Source organism: Stylophora pistillata, chromosome 4 (assembly GCF_964205215.1).
Source record: "Stylophora pistillata chromosome 4, jaStyPist1.2, whole genome shotgun sequence".
NCBI classification, from domain to species: Eukaryota; Metazoa; Cnidaria; class Anthozoa; order Scleractinia; family Pocilloporidae; genus Stylophora; species Stylophora pistillata.
Genome location: NC_142522.1, coordinates 22,766,491 through 22,783,027, shown reverse-complemented (window position 1 = coordinate 22,783,027; position 16,537 = coordinate 22,766,491). Strand labels below are relative to the sequence as shown.

Genomic DNA, 16,537 nt, shown 5'->3' with positions numbered 1-16,537 from the left:
TGGGTGTTTTCCTTTGGGTGCGTGCGCCAAGTGTGTGCCTTTATATCTCCTTTTTTCGGCATCGTAGTTCTTTTCCGCCTTCCCTGTAAGAAACTAATGGAAGCGCAGTCCTTTTCTTAAAAGTGCAGTCCTTCCAAAAAAGGTTAAAGGATTATGGTCACCGAAAACAAATTGGGACGATGCGCTAGTCGACTCAATTCAGTTTTCTCGCCTTGAGCGCATGGAAGTAATATATAATTGGCTATATCAACTAAGTTGAAATTGTAAATTGGCCACAGTAACGAATAAACCCACAATTACTCCGTTCGCTCTGACGAAAGGCTAACGCTCGAAACGTCAGCTTTTTTATTCGTTACGGTGGCAAATTTACAATTTCAACTTAGTTGATATAACCAATTATCTTGTTCCCCCCACCGACGCAGCACCACAGTTTCTTTAGAAACGTTCAGCCTTCATTCATTTGAAGTAATATATAATAGTCTTTCGATCACTCCTTGCGAGGGTCTTTGATAAAAACAGCCGTCAGGCTTGAGTACTTGTCGAAAGTCAAGAGATCTATTATGCTGTATACATTTACGTTTTGTTTTGTCATTGCTTTGGTAAAAATAATCTAAACAGCAAATGATCAATCACCACTTTACCCCTCTCCAGCCCCCTTTCTGGAGGTGACGATTTGATATCCCAGCAGTCCTAGCTAGATTAATTTTATTTTGTTTGATATATTCGGAAATGTTGAGCTTGAATTTTGAGGATTGCCCTTACAGGTTACTTGCGACATCTTATCTGGGTTTGTTTACATCTAAACAGGTATGATTTAAACACATATTTAACATCCTTTTCTTCAATACTGCATCCGTATCCATTGCGCTTTTCCGTCGCTATTCCCTCAACGTTCAGAGATGTACAAAAGCCAACTTTATTTCAGTGTTTACGTTTACTTTTGCCGTACAGATTTGACTTGTTACTTGTAAATTATTTCGATCAAGGTGGCATTTTCCCCAACAGAAGTACATGCAATCTTTCTGAGCTTAGAGATGATTAAAGAAATGGATAATCACGAGTGGAGGTCCATAAGTGTTACATAGGGTTTTTTTTCATATCTGATCCATGTTAGTAATTTTAGAGGTCCTTCAATATTAGAGTATATACTTCTATGTAAGTTGATTATCACCAATAAACCAAAATGTTTCTTACCAAATTTTTCTTCTTTTTCTTGTCAAACTAGCTTAGATTGGTCCGTAATGACTGACTGGCAGACAAATGGATGGAGTGATCAACTCACTGACTAACTTACTGACTGAATGCGTAACTTACCAACTGACTGACAGACTGAGGGACTGATTGGCTGTCACTGACTGACCGACTGAAGGACTGATTGGCTGTCACTGACTGACAGACTGAGAGACTGATTGGCTGTCACTGACTGACCGACTGAGGGACTGATTGGCTGTCACTGACTGACCGACTGAAGGACTGATTGGCTGTCACTGACTGACAGACTGAGGGACTGATTGGCTGTCACTGACTGACCGACTGAGGGACTGATTGGCTGTCACTGACTGGCCGAATGAGGGACTGATTGGCTGTCACTGACTGACCGACTGAGGGACTGATTGGCTGTCACTGACTGACCGACTGAGGGACTGATTGGCTGTCACTGACTGGCCGAATGAGGGACTGATTGGCTGTCACTGACTGACCGACTGAAGGACTGATTGGCTGTCACTGACTGACCGACTGAAGGACTGATTGGCTGTCACTGACTGACAGACTGAGGGACTGATTGGCTGTCACTGACTGACAGACTGAGGGACTGATTGGCTGTCACTGACTGACCGACTGATTGACTAACTGACTGAATGAACAGAAAATTATGAGCAAATGAATAGATGAACTGATGGATAAACAAGCTAATGAACAAATGAAGGATGAACTGACTGCTTGAACATTTGACTGACCACTGACTGATTAACTTAGTGACAAGCATACTAGTTGACAGACTCACTCACTGACTGATTAGCTGACTGATAAACTGACTGACAAATTGACTTGACACATATCGCTTTGACAAAGAGCTAATGCTCAATACATAGCTCAGAAACTTTTTATAGTGGCCAATTTTCATTATCAACTCAGTTATCCATTGACTGACACACTGCCTGGCTGAATCTTGTAAACTTTGCCACTCATTTGCAGAATCGAATCAGGTAAAGAAAACTGTTATTTGATCATTTATTTGATCAGCCTTATAATTTACCTCAGACAGGCAGTCTATTTTGCCAAAAACAATTACACTAATTTGATTAACTAGGTTGCACATTATCTTCTATCCATCTCTTATTGTGTATAGGAGTGACTGTTTTTCAATTGCAGTCTTGAAATTACAGATTTTCAAATCAAACAACAGGCATATACAGTCAAACCTGTATTAAGCGCCAGTGTACTAAGCAGTCACCCTGTATAATTTAAGCAGTCAGTTGTCAAAGTCCATAATTTGTTTCCCATTAGTCACTGTAATTTTCACCTCTATTAAACAGTCATGGTCACCCTTTACTGAGTCTCAATGGCCTGTTTATACTGTCTTTCAACTGTATTGAAGGGGTTACTTGTGGGGGGGGGGGGAAATCACTCAAGTAAAATGGAAGAACAATCCTTCAAGTAAAATTTAATCTGTCTATCCCCTAAATAAATGTCAGTGGTAATTTTTTATCAAGTTTTTGTACACAAAGTAGTCAATTGTCACATGAAATTGCATTTTTATTGTTTCTGATATTACCCCTATTCTATGGAACCTGTCTTAAGCGGTCAACCTGTGTGGCTGGATCCAGAAGTGACTTGACAGTATCAGCCAGGCTGATTACTCCTGGAACGGTTCTGGTCATATTATGGATCTATAATTCATGGATCACTCTGGATCTAAGCCCTTCTTGTTCTTCTCGTCACAGGTTCATTTGAGGGGTTCACAGTCATTCTCTGAGGAACAAAGCTATTGGCGAGATACTGAAGGATTACATCTGAACTTAGGAATGGCCTGTTTTAAAAGTAAAAAAGATGCAAATTTCTCACAGTGAACTGCCCAATTTATTCCTTCAAATTTCCCAGTGAGAGGCTCCAGCATAAATGTTTCTTCCTTTAAGGTGGTAGTGATTCAGAAGTAGTTGATAGGTAAATCATGCAGATTTGATCCTTAGCTTTCACACAGAAACTTTTAAATTTTTATTTTGCTCTTCCCACTGTAGGTTTTCTGGTGCTCTGTCATTTGTGTTCATTATTGAGAGGCACTGTATATTGTAATGAATTATTATTATTTGTGATCTTCCACTGTTTTTATGTTTTGCAGGCCAACAACAGTCAAGCCTTACACAAGCGTTTGGTTGTATATGCATGGCACTTGTTCTGAAATTTGCATGCTACTCTATAATTCTAACAGGTTAAAAAGCTCTACTTTGATCCAAACGAAATCTCTTTTAGTAAATTAAATGCTGATACTTGCACATAGCATCATCCTGCACATGTTTGTTCTGAGTTTGTTCCTCTTGGCATCAAAATAGTTACACAGACTGAGATGTTAAAACTAACTGTGCGTGTCTCAGCTTTAGGAGAACAGGAAGTGATAATTAGGATCCTTAGCATCACTTACAGTGCAGTTTACGCTTAGTTCAAGGCGGTCATGCATGCATCATTAAACATTATAAATATATCTTCAGATGGTTAAATTAATGCATTTAGTATGAGTTGGCCTTCAAGCAAATCACGAAATTTTCCTTCTGTTGTGGTAACATTTTTCAATAACCACTCATAAAATATCGAAATAGTCGCAAGTTTGGAAAAAATGAAATCGAAAGTGGACTTCCGGGCAAACCAAACGAGCGATGAGATAAGTGTTGTCTACAAAAGAGTCGGCTCAGGAAAATCAAGAATATGTCTAGGCAGAGATCGAGAGGCATTGCTCTGTCAGCATTGTGGTATTTATGCTTAAATAAGCACGGAAACTTCATATGCAAACACATTACGCGTAACGATCTCGAGTACAGAAGACACTGTAATTGACAGCTGTCAAAAACACTGTATGAATTTCTGTAAAATTCAGTTATTTTTGGGACTTTGGGTCATCTATGTGCTGATCGAAACCGAAAGTGCAGCAGGCGCGAAATTAAATTGAATTACTCGGCGCCCATGAATATCATTGGATAATCGGCCAAAACAAATTATGACTGTAGCTTGTTTTGAGAATTTATACTGACGTGCAAATGCGTTTATATAGATTGTACCAACCAGCTCATCAAAGCAGTACTGAACCTCGAATGGACAGCGTCAGGAAGATCTTTCAGAAAGTAAGTTATTAGTGCACTTTCGTCATAGGGTAGAAATGGGCTTCCAATCTAATTCCAGTCGATTTAAGTGTCGAATTTTCTTACACCTCGCGCTTCCTTATATTCCCCTCAGATATCAAAACGAGGTCGTAGTTTTAGTTTATCTTCATCCAGATTTCATACGTCGGTTTCATTGGTGATTCTTTTGCGAGTGATCTGAGCTAGTGGAAGGAAGAAAAATATTTTCAGTGGTGAATCGGGAAAGTGAAGGAAAAATTGACAAAGACGATGCTATCAAGTTGAATGTGATTCCCCTCTGTCGGTGGAAGCGATTTTTAAACGGCAGTCTTCAATTTTTACATGCAAACACTGCCGAGAAGACCATCGTAATAGATTGAGTACTCTTGTTAGCGTCTGTTTATTAACAATACATGTAAGTAATGAAGGGGCAATTACTTGATAATCCAGTGTGTTTTATCTACACTTTTTATGCTTTTAACGTTCATTTAACATTCCTTTCTGTACGTCGTATTATGTTTACATATAAGTGGGGATTCCCCAGTTATATTACTTTCGTCGATTTAAATTTGCGTGCAGCTTGCTAGAAAGATCATTGCAAAATTCTAGCAAAATCTTCATAACTTACAAACAGTGGGTAACTATAACTGAGAATGTCACACTTCCTACAAAACAGAAAGTAAATTAAGTGATTTCGTAAACTCGTGATTTTGATTTCTCTCGACGAAGCACTTTCAGTTTCAAATCTATCGCCAGAATAGTGTTATTCCTTGGGATCCAAAATAACTGATAACAATCACCTACCCAAAGAGGTTCGCTGAACACAATAGCATTTGGTGTGCATATTGACGATGAGTAATGCTAGGAGAGTATTCAAACACAACTGCGTTGTCGTAGACACATTTTGATTCAGCAGGGATGACGCGGCCTCGGAATGAGTTGCTCTTATGCATGATGACGTCATTTACTAAACATTTACCGCTAAACACTTTCACTTTCAATTTCGTTTTCCTTCGATGGAAGCGAGAACGCTGACTGCTAACCCTCCCCGGAGAGATTCGTTCATTTATGCAATGAACGCCTCCCGGTTAGCTCAATGGATAGAGCGCTGGACTGTTGTGCGGGAGGTCAAGGGTTCGAGCCCCGGCCGGACCAACACTCAGGGTCTTAAAATAATTGAGAAGAAATTGCTGCCTTTCTATAGCATCAAGAAATGGTTGGATATTCTAGTCTTCTCGGATAGGGACGAATAAATGGAGGTCCCGTCTCCTGCAGCGTTGGGGTAGGAGACGTTAATTTCCCACACACGAGATTACTGTGTGATGGATGTCCTCCGCTGGGGTGGGATGGGTGGGTTTACAGAGGGCCATATGTCAGAAAACTCTTTACTAGGTTAATCATGTATTTACCCTCTTGAAATAATGAATATTGTAATTGTAATTGTAATGATGTATCCTCCCTAAAATAAAATGAAAGAAGAAAAAATGTAGAATCCTCTAACTTTGGAAGGGTACCCCAGTGCTCCGCTCTCTCTTGAAAGCCCATGTTAAATTCTCTTTCCATATCATATTTACAGAGCTTACTTTTGGTAAAGGGAAATAACATGAGGAGATTGCCTAGGATGACTGCGTTTCGTTCGTTTGGACCGCTATCTCGATCTAAGGTAAGTTTAGGTACTATTTGTGAGTTTTGAAACTTCATGGTCCTAATTGGGTACTGAGATAACTGTTCTAGGTATTGTAGAAGCAGTGCCGGCATTTATGTGATTATTTTTGAGAACGCCCGAAGCCAAGTTTATGACATCCAGGGTAAAACTACGCTGAAACAGTGGAACAAGTCCACTGCCACTAATCGACTTCATCTTGACGTTTTTTCTCTATAGGGTGGACAATATACCACGTCCGGGAGTGGACGGTACATCAAGGAAGGAGGGATCAACAGTGGAGAGGTTTTGTTAACTAACCGGGTCATGACTCCTCCCCTGGGAGATGGTGCGTTACACCTCCAATCCACTCATGTCGGCCAGGATCGCCGCACAAGAAAGCCTCAAAACCCTGAGGGGTGGCCGATAAAGTTTGAGGGCTGGATGCTAAGCTACCAAGCTTAGGCTTGGAGTGGTGCTTCTCTCTACATTTACACTCGAGCCCTTTTGCCTCTCCCCACTTCAACTCTTTAACCTGTCTCACAGGGCTTGAACTAGCTAGAATATTACAGCAGAACAGTTTCTTTAGAAATTTTCTGTTTTAACCACTCGTTTAAATTTGTTGGGGTCAATGTGGCATGGTCCTTATTTAAATATTCCTCAAGTGTGACTTAAACACATACCATGCACCTAGGTGCGAAACTCGGTACCTAACAATTCATTCAAGTAAAACTTCTGAAAACTGGATAGGTCTTGAAGGCTGCTTAGCCCCTGCTATGTGATATGTATCTATTTTACTCGCTCAGAAATGCGAGTTGAGTACCTACGATGTAGTTTGGGTTGAAATCGTATCAACGGCTTAGATTCATTAAGGAACCCCTAGTAGAGTTCTTTGCGCTAAACTCCCCATACAAACTGTAGTTCTGGCAAAAATTTCAGCCATAATTTATTTAAGAAAACATTTGCCCGTGTATAATTAAAGAGTAAGGTTTTTTAAAAGTTAATTTGATAAGATTTTAATTTGTACAATTATTTTTTTAGTTTTTGATTTTGTACTCTTTAGTTTATTCTATTTCGTCATGCAATTTTAAAAGGATTATCCTCAGTTAGTTTCCTGAAAGAAAATATATTGATACTTCAATAAAGTTGCTGCCAACAGTCTCCTTTGATGGTTGATATCACTGAGAAACAGGCACTTCAAAAGGGAGCATTATAACATGGTCTAGGGGACCCCTTAGACCACACCCTTTCCTGGGTGAACCAATTCGATCATTTTGCATGGGAACAAGATCCATTGGAATAAAAGGAAACATCACAGAAAGGAGAAAGCGATATAAAATGGATTTCAGTCGCTAATAGTTGAACAATGGGCAATAACATGGGCTGAAATTGACTTTTAGCTGTAATTCTAAACAGTGCGTCCAACTTTTTCCTTGAAAATTTGTCAAAACATCCCGCAGGATCTGAGATTTTCTAATTTTATTGCCGGCTTAATATCTTTCCTAGTTCGTTCGTTAGATATTTCCTTATACCCATTCTTCCTTTTAGTGTTTCGTTTTTTCACTTTTAACTGCCAGCAAGTTCTTTTCCACCGACACTATTCTTGTATTTATCATGGCCTCATAGTGAAATCTTATCACTCCCCATTCTGTCTCTTTTTTGTTCCCCACATCGCTATGCCGATACAGCATTCCACTTTCCTTTTCTGTTCAATTTTTCTTTTTTTACTTTCTTGTCCGTTATCTTCCTTTCCTCTTTACTTCCTCTTCACCTGCTCTCTTTCGCCATATTTTGATTCCTCTTGCATGCTAATAGGTGTTTTCCTTTGCTTTAGGTGCGTGCACCTAAAGCAAAGTTTGTGTGTGCTTTTGTGTCTCCTTTTTCCCAATATCCCATTTCCTTCTCGCCTTCCCTGTAAGAAACAAATGGAAGCTCAGTCCTTCCTATGAGGATAGTCCTAAAACAAAAGTTTAAGGATTGCGGTAACCATAAATGAATTGGGAAGTCTTCAACTTCCATAAACCTTACATCTCATCATGCCTTGAGCACAAGAAAACACGAAGTGCCTTTCTTCCCGCCCTACCCCCTCCCGAGGTAACGATTTGATATTCCAGCAGCCCTAGCTAGAGTGTAATATGAAAGTATGTCAACAGTCCGTCCGTTAAATGCACTTAAATCAGTTTTCGACCTTATATTTAAGGTTTCACCGATTTAATCTACTTTTTTTGTTGGATACAGGAAATGTTGTGTTTACATTTTTGAGGATTCCCCCTATGGGTTACTTGCGGCATATTTTGTGGGGTTTGTTCACATCTAAACAAGCAAGATTTCATCACACATGTATACAGCATTATTATTTTCCTTAATACTGCTACTGCGTCCACTGCGCTTCTCCACTGTTTTTCCATCATCGTTCAAAAATGTACAAAACCCACATAATTCAATATTTACATTTACTTTTGCTTTACATACAGATCTGACTTCTTATTTGTAACTTCAATCAAGGGGACATTTTTCCTAACAGAACATTCTTTCTGAGGATAGAGTTTATCAAAGAAAAGGATAATTGCGATTGGAAGCAGGTCAATGAAATGAGGTCCATAAGTGTTGCAAGGGGTATTCTGATCTCTGATCCATGTTAGTGATTTTAGAGGTCCGGACCCTTCAAGAGTTACTTTGATTTAAGTTGACTATCACCAATCAACCAAAGTGTTTCTTACCTAATTTGTCTTTTTCTCATCAGAGCAGCTTAGCTTGTTCCTTATTATATGGCTGTGTCTCACAAGGACTGGGAACTACCGAATTCATGAATTTGATTGGCTGAAATCATTATTGAAAGCGGTCTAGATTTTCCCATCTAGACCATCTGTTCCATTGCTTTCTAGACACAGCCATATAATAAACATTTTATTGACCGAGCTAGGTCGGTCTGTATGGGAGAATCTTGACCTCGGTCGCTGGTACAGACCTCACTGCGATCAGTCTGTAATGGTGACCTCGGTCAAGATTCTCCCATACAGACCTCCCACTCGGTTAATAAGAACTTAGTAATGACTGACTGGTAGATAGATGGATGGAGGGATCAACTGACTGACTGACTCAACAGAAAATTAACAATTGAATATATGGACTGATGGATGAACAAGCTGACTTCCTGAATATCTGGCTGACTTACTGACAGACTGACTAATTGACCAACTGTCTGAGTAACCGCCTGGCTGAATCTTGTAGACTTTGCCATTCATTTCTTTGCCGAACCAGGTAAGGAAAAGTAGTATTTGAGCCTTTAGTTCATCAGGTTAAATACTAGACTGCGTCTTTTGTGTTGAATTCTTGGGAAAGGCTCTTTACTCTCATTCCACTTCTCTCCACCCAGGAATGAAAATGGGTTTGTGAAAACTGTCAGGATAACCTATTGTAATGTGGGGGATTATTCTTGGATGGGCTTGCATTCCACCCAAGGGGAATTAGCTGTATTTTCAAGTTGTTTTATGCTATGGTTCCTAGGTAGGATAATTAAGCTACAGCTAGATGAGCCACTTGGCTAGATTGCAGACTTTACTATAACCCAACCTGCCTTTTTTTTTTTAAGGGAAGAATTTATCATATTTGATTAGTCACTTCCTTCGTTGCAATTCAGTTTGTTCTACAAAATATTAGTCCAAAGAAAATTCTGATCGCCTGATCGGTCAAGTCTTAGAGATGTTTTACTTGGCCACAGAGATATTTTGTTTGCCTTGGACAAATATGGGGCATGTGTTGATGTTGAATACTGCTTGTCACAGGTCTGGTTGTACTAGGGATCTATACCTTGTGGATCACTTTAAATCTAAGTAATACACCTTCAAATTGTCAGGTAAATGTCGCTTTGATACGGTTCATTCTAGGGGTTCACAACCAATATTTTGGGGGAAGAAGGCTAATTGGTGAGATACTATGTGATTATTGTTTGCCTAAGGAATGGCCTATTTTAAAAAGTACTGAAGATGCAAAATTCTCACAGTGAGCTGCCCAAATTGTTCCTTCCAATTTCCCGGTAAGAGAGATGTTTTTGTTGTTGTTGTGAGGAAGGGGGGAGGGAGTTATGTGTAAATTTTCTGCAAAAATTTTTTTCCCTTTAAGACTATTAAGTAGAAGTTTGTCTGGTGAATCATGCAGATTTGATTCTTGGCAGTCACTTGGCAGCTTTTAAAATGTAGTAACTGCTCTTCTGACGGTAGAATTCCCAGTGTTTCATCACTTGTGTTCATTATCATGTTACTTTGTTTTTTTGTTTTACAAGCTACACAGTGACTATAATTTTAAACAGGTTAGAAAGCTCTACCTTGACTTGTATTAAATCTGTTTTAGTAATAACTAATGCTGCCCGGCTTGCACAGCATCATGCTGCACATATTTTTTCTGAGTTTGTTCCTCTTGGCTTAAAATACTCACACGGACAGAGATGTTAAACTTAACTGTGCGTGTCTTGGCTTTGTGGGCGAAATAGGAAGTGATGATTAGGGCAAGAATGGAAAACAAAAAACCGAAAGTTGACTTCCGGGAAAAAACCCGTTACGCCATATATATATACCTAAATTTTGTTTACAGAATTAGGCACAGATCAAAGTTCATTGCTTTGTCGGCATTTCTGAAAATTCTGTCAAAGCCAAGAGTTAAGTCCACCAAGCGTGAAATTAAAATCAGGTTCTCCAGTATCAAAGGCCTTATTGGATAATCGGTCAAAAAAATGATTATAGCAGCGTATTTTGATTATTTATAGACCGTGCAATTACGTTTTAAAATAGAGCTCGTCAAAGTAGCATTGAACCTCGAATAGAAAGCATCAAAGAAATCTTTCAAAGAGGTTGTTTGGAAGAGCAAAGGTAAATTGTTTGTGCACTTATTCGTCAGATCACGCCAGCTTCCTAGGGTAGAAAGCGGCTTCTTACATCCAGATTTCTTTCCGTCCACATCATTACTAGAACTGACGCTGAAACTTTAAAATTGTGCGAAACGACTTCGAAATTAGCAATCTCGCATCGGTGATGCTTTCGAGAGGGATCTAAAGAAACGGACGGGTAAAAGCGATACTTTTAAACCAAGAAAGCGAGAGAAAGATCAACAACGAAGAGAGGAGAGGATACTATGAAAGTTAATTTGATTTCTCTCTGTCTAAGCACAATATCACATGTGGCAGTTTTAATTTTTTTCGCTTGAAATTTGCGGTCGAGAGAATAATTGCTGTAGGTTATTCTTTTCAGCGTTTTCAACCGGTCTTATTAACGATAGGTAATGATAGGACGATACATTAATAATCCAGTGTGTTTTATTATACGTTTTATGTATTCAACTTTGATTTCTTACTTCGTAGTCACATACGCACCGTAAAATAATTCTCTATTTTTAGTATTGTTTACATGCATGTCATTAATTTCGCGGGGAATACCCGGCTAAGTTCTGCTATTTACATCGATTACATTGTCTAAATGATAGTAAAATTCAAGCAAAATGTTGATCAGTTACAGACAGTGGGCAAGTAAATTTTGTGATTTCGTGATCTTGATCTCATTCTCCCTTCACACAGCACTCTCAGTTTCAATTTCGATCAGTTGTCAGTATTATGTTATTTTTTGGGATTCAAACTGACTGACAATTAATCCCTTACCCAAAGAAGTTCTCTAAAGACAGCTGCATTTTACTACTCTTTTTAAAGTTTCGGAGTGGTCTACTAAGATGTAGAATGCTAGGATGTTTGCTCGGGTGGATGTTTCTTATTATGCATTTTCACGCACCTTCAGCTATCATTTGTCGTTGTGTTAATTGTCGCACACATTTAAATTCAGCGGGGTTACTTCGGTCGGAAAGCCTCGGAGTGCACTAAAATATTTCTTGTTCATATGACGTCATTTGCCGAAAAGCCTCGTTTGCACTTTCGGTTTTAATTTTTTCGTTTCGAAAATGAAAGTCTTCCGGTCTTTTAACGTTGCATCCATTTTGAATGGCAACAATTTTGTTTAGCTGGAAACCTTGCTGGTACTGTCGTGAAATCAAAGCACTCATCTTGTGGAGTGTATGCTGTATTTTCGAACGCTGCCACGGGGTAAATTTGAATGCAAACACTAAGGGATTTGAAAATCTTGAAATGGGCCCATACGACTGATTTTTAACAAGTGAACATATCCCTAATCTGCCTTCGAGTCACTTAATTGTTGATGAAACAATAAGACGGAAGAATTTAGGTCAGACAAGTGAGCATGAACAAATTTTGTTCCTTTAAATTCAGATTACACTCCTTCAGCATTATGCTGAGCTATTCATCCGAATCGTGATGAATCCTATGTGTAACGATAATACTGAGTTCAGTGTGATATCTCTTCTTCATAAAGGTTTAAATGGGCACTAACCTCACTTCATTTGAAAAGAGACGTCACTTAGCATGATCATGACTTGTTGTATTGGGATCGCGGGATATTTGTACTTGTCTTGGTCGTTATTTGTTTGCTAAAAACTAAAATTCGTTTCGAGGGCTGAAGGCTCGACGAAAATCATCTTCAGATAAACTGGGCAGACTTACCAACATTCCGATAAAGTTTTAGAGACAAAAAGCGATATGAACCTGGTCCTCGATCCTATCACTGAGTAAGCTTTCTGTTTTTCTTCGGCTACTGCCCCTTCCCCTGAGAGTTTCCTTCTTTCATACCTCTACTCCTTAAATTAGATACAACAAAAAAAAAAAGAAAGATCCTCCAGCACCTTTATAAGAGTAAGCAAGCCCTCCGCTCTCTTCCGAAATCTCGTATTAACTACCCTTTCCTTATCATGTTCGCAGAGTTTAGGTTGACAATGTGGAGACCTCTGTTCAGGAAGACTGCGTTGCGTTTGTCGGAGCTTCGTGGGGTAGCTGGTGTTTCAACGCTCTCACGACCTGCAGTAAGTTCAAGAACGAGCATAGTCCAGAATTTATAAGTTTTGAAACCTGACTGTCCTCCTTTGGTCCTGAAAAAACCGCGCCAGGTAGCGTGGGTGGAGGGGAGGGGGGAGCAAAATGTCAAGCGTGAAATTATACTGATTCTTTGACGCAACCGCAGCGATTGTAATCCACACCTGGGGACGCGGCGCAAGAATGAGATGATATTATTGCGTAGTTTTTGAGGATACAGCAGAGTTCATGATATCCTGCGCAAAATTACCGTGAATCGTAGAAACAAGTCCACCGCCGGGAACGTAACCTGAGTTCGAGACAACGGGTTAGAATTTACCATGATAAACTGAATCGAAATGCACAGCTTGCGAGATATAGAGAGTGAAAGAAGAGTAACTTTTTAATGAAATAACATCCTTAGAGGAGGAGGGGCAGGATGGGTTATACTTGTGGACTAGTCATTATTTATTTGGGGGGGGGGCTGGGGGAGTTTGTGTGTCACATATTGTATCTCAGTAGATTTTATAAACCTACCCCCCCCCCCCCGCCACCAAAGGCCCTGTATTATTCTAATCAATTTTGTTTGGTCCTCCAATTATATTCTGTCCCTCCTCTTCGAAAACCATGTGATCCTCTCCAAAAAATCTTGCTACCCCCAGTCCCCATCCCCTTCCTAGGCGATAGGAAGTGGATGGGGATCTATGTCAAGGGATGTGTCCTCCACTATTGATTTTTTTTTTCATATTTTTTTTTTGGAACTTTGCTGGTTACCGTAACTGCTTCACACTTGGCACTGTGCAGGGTTCCTTCCTGAAAATAAAGAAGTCACGTTGGCATCGTGCATTCTCCTCTGCATGCGGTGGGTATATCTGCCAACTGATTCCTTTGAGTTATCTTGCAATTGCTCCTATGATTCTGTGGTAATTTACTAAATAGCCACTCCGTATTCCACAGGGGACTTGAGTGGAACCTGGTACAATCAGTCTGGTTCAATGATGCAAATCATCCAATCAGAAAATGGAGAATTGATAGGCTGTTACCACAACTGCGCACCTGGTTCTACACCTGCTAAAGAAAAATTGTCTGGTAGTGTGGGAAAAGAAGAACACGCCTCTCAGTTTGGCTTTACCGTCAACTTCCTGGTAAATAAGAAGAAACTAAATTATTTTTTGAGGGTCTCTTACTGTTTATGGGTCAAACTTGGAGATCTCCTATTTATCGTGCTGGACCCCGGATAAAAAGTTTGTTGTTCTGTGTCAATCTAAGATAATCGACTCTCACATTGCCTCTTTCCACCGCAGAGAGTATCGTGGTACCAACGAGATATCTGGGAAGCTTGAGTAAACGTTGTAGAAGGGGGGGGGGGTGGGAACTAACGATGGACTCTTTCAAAAAGAGTAGAAATATTCCTGGTTGGTATGAAACCGGGAAAAGCTATGACATAATGGACACTGAGCTCGTGTGCAGACTTGGTTTTTTTTTTTACTTACGGTTCGTGTTATCAATTTTTGGTCCGAACTGTACTGAGCCGGAGGAAGTACCGCATTTGGCCACACCGAAAATCAACCTCGTTCCAAGGGTCTCTCATCTTCCAGCCTTCTGTCTCTCGCTTCAGGGGGCTGGAAGATTAGAGACCGTGGGAGCAAGGCTGACCGAATATCTTTCAGAGAAACCCGGCAAATATAATTTAAAAATGAAATGCAACTGAAACTTAAGTGCTATTAGTTACGGTATAATCCTAGCTAACCTTCGTAATGTCCAAAAGTTCTTTTGTGAAAACATGTTATGCGAGTTATTTTTCCACCTATGATCGAATGAATAACACACAAGAAAAATACTGACTAAACTAAGTCCTTTAAACTTTTTATCATAACATATTTTGACTGGCCACTGTTTGTTCTTTGAGGCTCTTTATAGACCGGTGTCATGACGAGAGAATTCGACGTTGATACATCATTAGTTTGACTGTGCGAGAGTTAGGACTGCGTTGTTGTTACAAGTAAAGTAAGAATTGACGTTTTTGCTTCGTAGGATGGATGGTTTACTACGTCCTGGACCGGACAGTACATCAAAGAAGGAGGCGCCGATAGTGAAGAAGTTCTGGTGGCTAATTGGATTATGACACCCAACCTGCAAGATGGTGTGCAACACCTGGAATCCATTCATGTCGGCCAGGATCGCTTCACAAGGAAGCTTCAGAACCCTGAGAGGTTGCCGTCTTTTGATGATTCGGAGCCAAAGGGGTGGCTGCTAGCCTACTAAGCTTACCCTGTTGGAGAAGTGCTTCTCACTGGATTTTGCACTCGGGTCCTCTTGCTTATTGGAGTTCAACTCCTCTACCTGTCTCACAGGGCTCGAACCGGATAGTATATCCAAGCAGAATAGTTTCTTTAGAAACTCTCAAGAGTTAACCCCTCTTTTCGATTTGTTGTGGTTAATGTGGCATGGTCCTTATCACAAATTAATTCCTCGTTGATTCAACTTTAGATCTTGAAAAAGTTTAGAGCAATTCAGTGAGTGAAGTACGAAGTCAGCCATGGGAAGCTTTAAGCAACCACGGTGTCCGGGAATATTTGTTACGAATTGGTTCATTGATTAAATGTCCTAGTAAACATTAATTATGTCACCCGGAATTGTAAATGATTGCTTTAGAGAGTGGGACAGACTTAATAATATTGTAAATAAAGTCCGTAGTTGAGAGAGAGAGAGAGAGAGAGATGTTGTAATTGCACGCGTTTAGTCCGTCTAAGAAGGAGAGGGAAACGCGCTGTTGGGTCGTAAGAATTAAACATAGACACTAGACATATTACAATAGGTTGGCTTGGGATTTTACTGTACTCGTGATTGTAGGAAAAATTCAAGTTACGCAAGGCGAACTATGAATACTGTGGTAGATGTAGTTTAAGTTAGATTTTCTAGAACGTTTGAACTGATGCAACGAGAGAATTGATAGAATCATCTGAGCTGTTACGTTGGAATTGTTGGAATTGTTAGAATTGTTGGAAGGAATTGTTGGAACGTTGGCGGTGTTCGTCTAGAATAAATCTCAGAAAAGAAGATTGTTTACAGTCCTCTTCGATTGATATCGACTGCGGAGTTTTGTATAGATTCCGCGACACACGGCCAGTCCTGAAACTGAGAAATTAGTCAGAAATTTTTAGCTGGAAACGTCTGTATTACTCGCTCAAGAATATACGTTGTACCTAGGTTTGAAACCCAACGGCATCACGGTTTCCTTTCAGGCACTGAGGGTACTCCCTTTGTGCAAACATATCTGTTCCAAACATTAGGAAAGTGGATATATCTAAAGGGCTGCTGTGCTCGTGGAACGTTATGGGCTACGAATGTTTGTTTTAGATATTTTTTGAATTTAATTTGATAAGATTTTTATCTGTACACAATTTTATGATTATATATATTTTGAACTCTTTATCTTTGTCAATTTCAAGTTCATTGTGAAATTAAGAGTGTACTCAATTAGTTTCATTAAGTTAAATATATTGACACTTCAATCAAGTTGCTGCTACGGTCTCATGCAATGGTCGATATCAATAGCAAGTTATTCTGGTGGGTAAAATAATACTATATATCGGGTTTCTCTCAGACCACACTCTTTCTTGGGTGTACGTACCAAATTAATTATTTTGCGACCAATACCAC

At 39.7% G+C, this 16,537-nt stretch overlaps 2 protein-coding genes and 2 long non-coding RNA genes across 10 annotated transcripts; 2 read left to right on the top strand and 2 right to left on the bottom strand.

Annotated features, from left to right (window-relative positions):
• Nucleotides 1-2,736: 2,736 nt before the first annotated feature.
• On the bottom strand, nucleotides 2,737-5,449 carry LOC148732903 (uncharacterized). Of its 2 annotated transcripts, none has more exons than XR_016000709.1 (2): nucleotides 5,136-5,449; nucleotides 2,737-4,996 (listed from the first exon to the last, which is right to left on the bottom strand). It is a non-coding gene; the product is annotated as an uncharacterized LOC148732903 (long non-coding RNA). The 2 variants fall into 2 exon arrangements; XR_016000708.1 differs by having other exon boundaries at nucleotides 2,737-4,534.
• LOC111323650 (uncharacterized) lies at nucleotides 2,791-7,118 on the top strand. 4 transcript variants are annotated; one of them, XR_016000705.1, is made up of 6 exons: nucleotides 2,901-3,042; nucleotides 3,341-3,430; nucleotides 4,265-4,334; nucleotides 4,488-4,746; nucleotides 5,908-5,994; nucleotides 6,214-7,118. XR_016000705.1 is itself a non-coding variant. In XM_022927058.2 (4 exons), the coding sequence occupies exons 1-4, from the start codon at nucleotides 3,381-3,383 to the stop codon at nucleotides 6,436-6,438; spliced, it is 432 nt and encodes a 143-aa protein (XP_022782793.1). In that variant the 5' UTR covers nucleotides 3,366-3,380; the 3' UTR covers nucleotides 6,439-7,118. The 4 variants fall into 4 exon arrangements, 1 of the variants encoding a protein (XP_022782793.1); XR_016000704.1 differs by having other exon boundaries at nucleotides 4,447-4,746; XR_016000706.1 differs by lacking the exon at nucleotides 4,488-4,746 and having other exon boundaries at nucleotides 2,791-3,042.
• LOC111323652 (uncharacterized) lies at nucleotides 6,600-12,785 on the bottom strand. 2 transcript variants are annotated; one of them, XR_016000711.1, is made up of 2 exons: nucleotides 12,360-12,785; nucleotides 6,600-7,885 (listed from the first exon to the last, which is right to left on the bottom strand). It is a non-coding gene; the product is annotated as an uncharacterized LOC111323652 (long non-coding RNA). The 2 variants fall into 2 exon arrangements; XR_016000710.1 differs by lacking the exon at nucleotides 12,360-12,785 and adding an exon at nucleotides 10,298-10,503.
• Nucleotides 10,805-16,393, top strand: LOC111323648 (uncharacterized). Of its 2 annotated transcripts, none has more exons than XM_022927053.2 (5): nucleotides 10,805-10,838; nucleotides 12,785-12,885; nucleotides 13,679-13,736; nucleotides 13,832-14,019; nucleotides 14,909-16,393. In XM_022927053.2, exons 2-5 carry the CDS (start codon nucleotides 12,799-12,801, stop codon nucleotides 15,137-15,139), a joined length of 564 nt encoding a protein of 187 aa, XP_022782788.1. In that variant the 5' UTR covers nucleotides 10,805-10,838; nucleotides 12,785-12,798; the 3' UTR covers nucleotides 15,140-16,393. The 2 variants fall into 2 exon arrangements, with proteins under 2 accessions (XP_022782788.1, XP_022782787.1); XM_022927052.2 differs by lacking the exon at nucleotides 10,805-10,838 and adding an exon at nucleotides 11,893-12,055.
• The last annotated feature ends 144 nt before the right edge of the window (nucleotides 16,394-16,537 follow it).

Excerpts from the sequence above, each read along its gene's own strand:
- LOC111323650 (XM_022927058.2), top strand. The coding sequence starts at position 3,381 with ATGCATGGCACTTGTTCTGAAATTTGCATGCTACTCTATAATTCTAAC. Across the intron at positions 3,431-4,264 it reads CTACTCTATAATTCTAACAG|ATTGTACCAACCAGCTCATC; the intron begins GTTAAAAAGCTC and ends GCGTTTATATAG. Across the intron at positions 4,335-5,907 it reads TCAGGAAGATCTTTCAGAAA|AGCTTACTTTTGGTAAAGGG; the intron begins GTAAGTTATTAG and ends TCATATTTACAG.
- LOC111323648 (XM_022927052.2), top strand. The coding sequence starts at position 12,028 with ATGCTGTATTTTCGAACGCTGCCACGGG. Across the intron at positions 12,886-13,678 it reads CAACGCTCTCACGACCTGCA|GGTTCCTTCCTGAAAATAAA; the intron begins GTAAGTTCAAGA and ends GGCACTGTGCAG. Across the intron at positions 14,020-14,908 it reads GCTTTACCGTCAACTTCCTG|GATGGATGGTTTACTACGTC; the intron begins GTAAATAAGAAG and ends TTTGCTTCGTAG.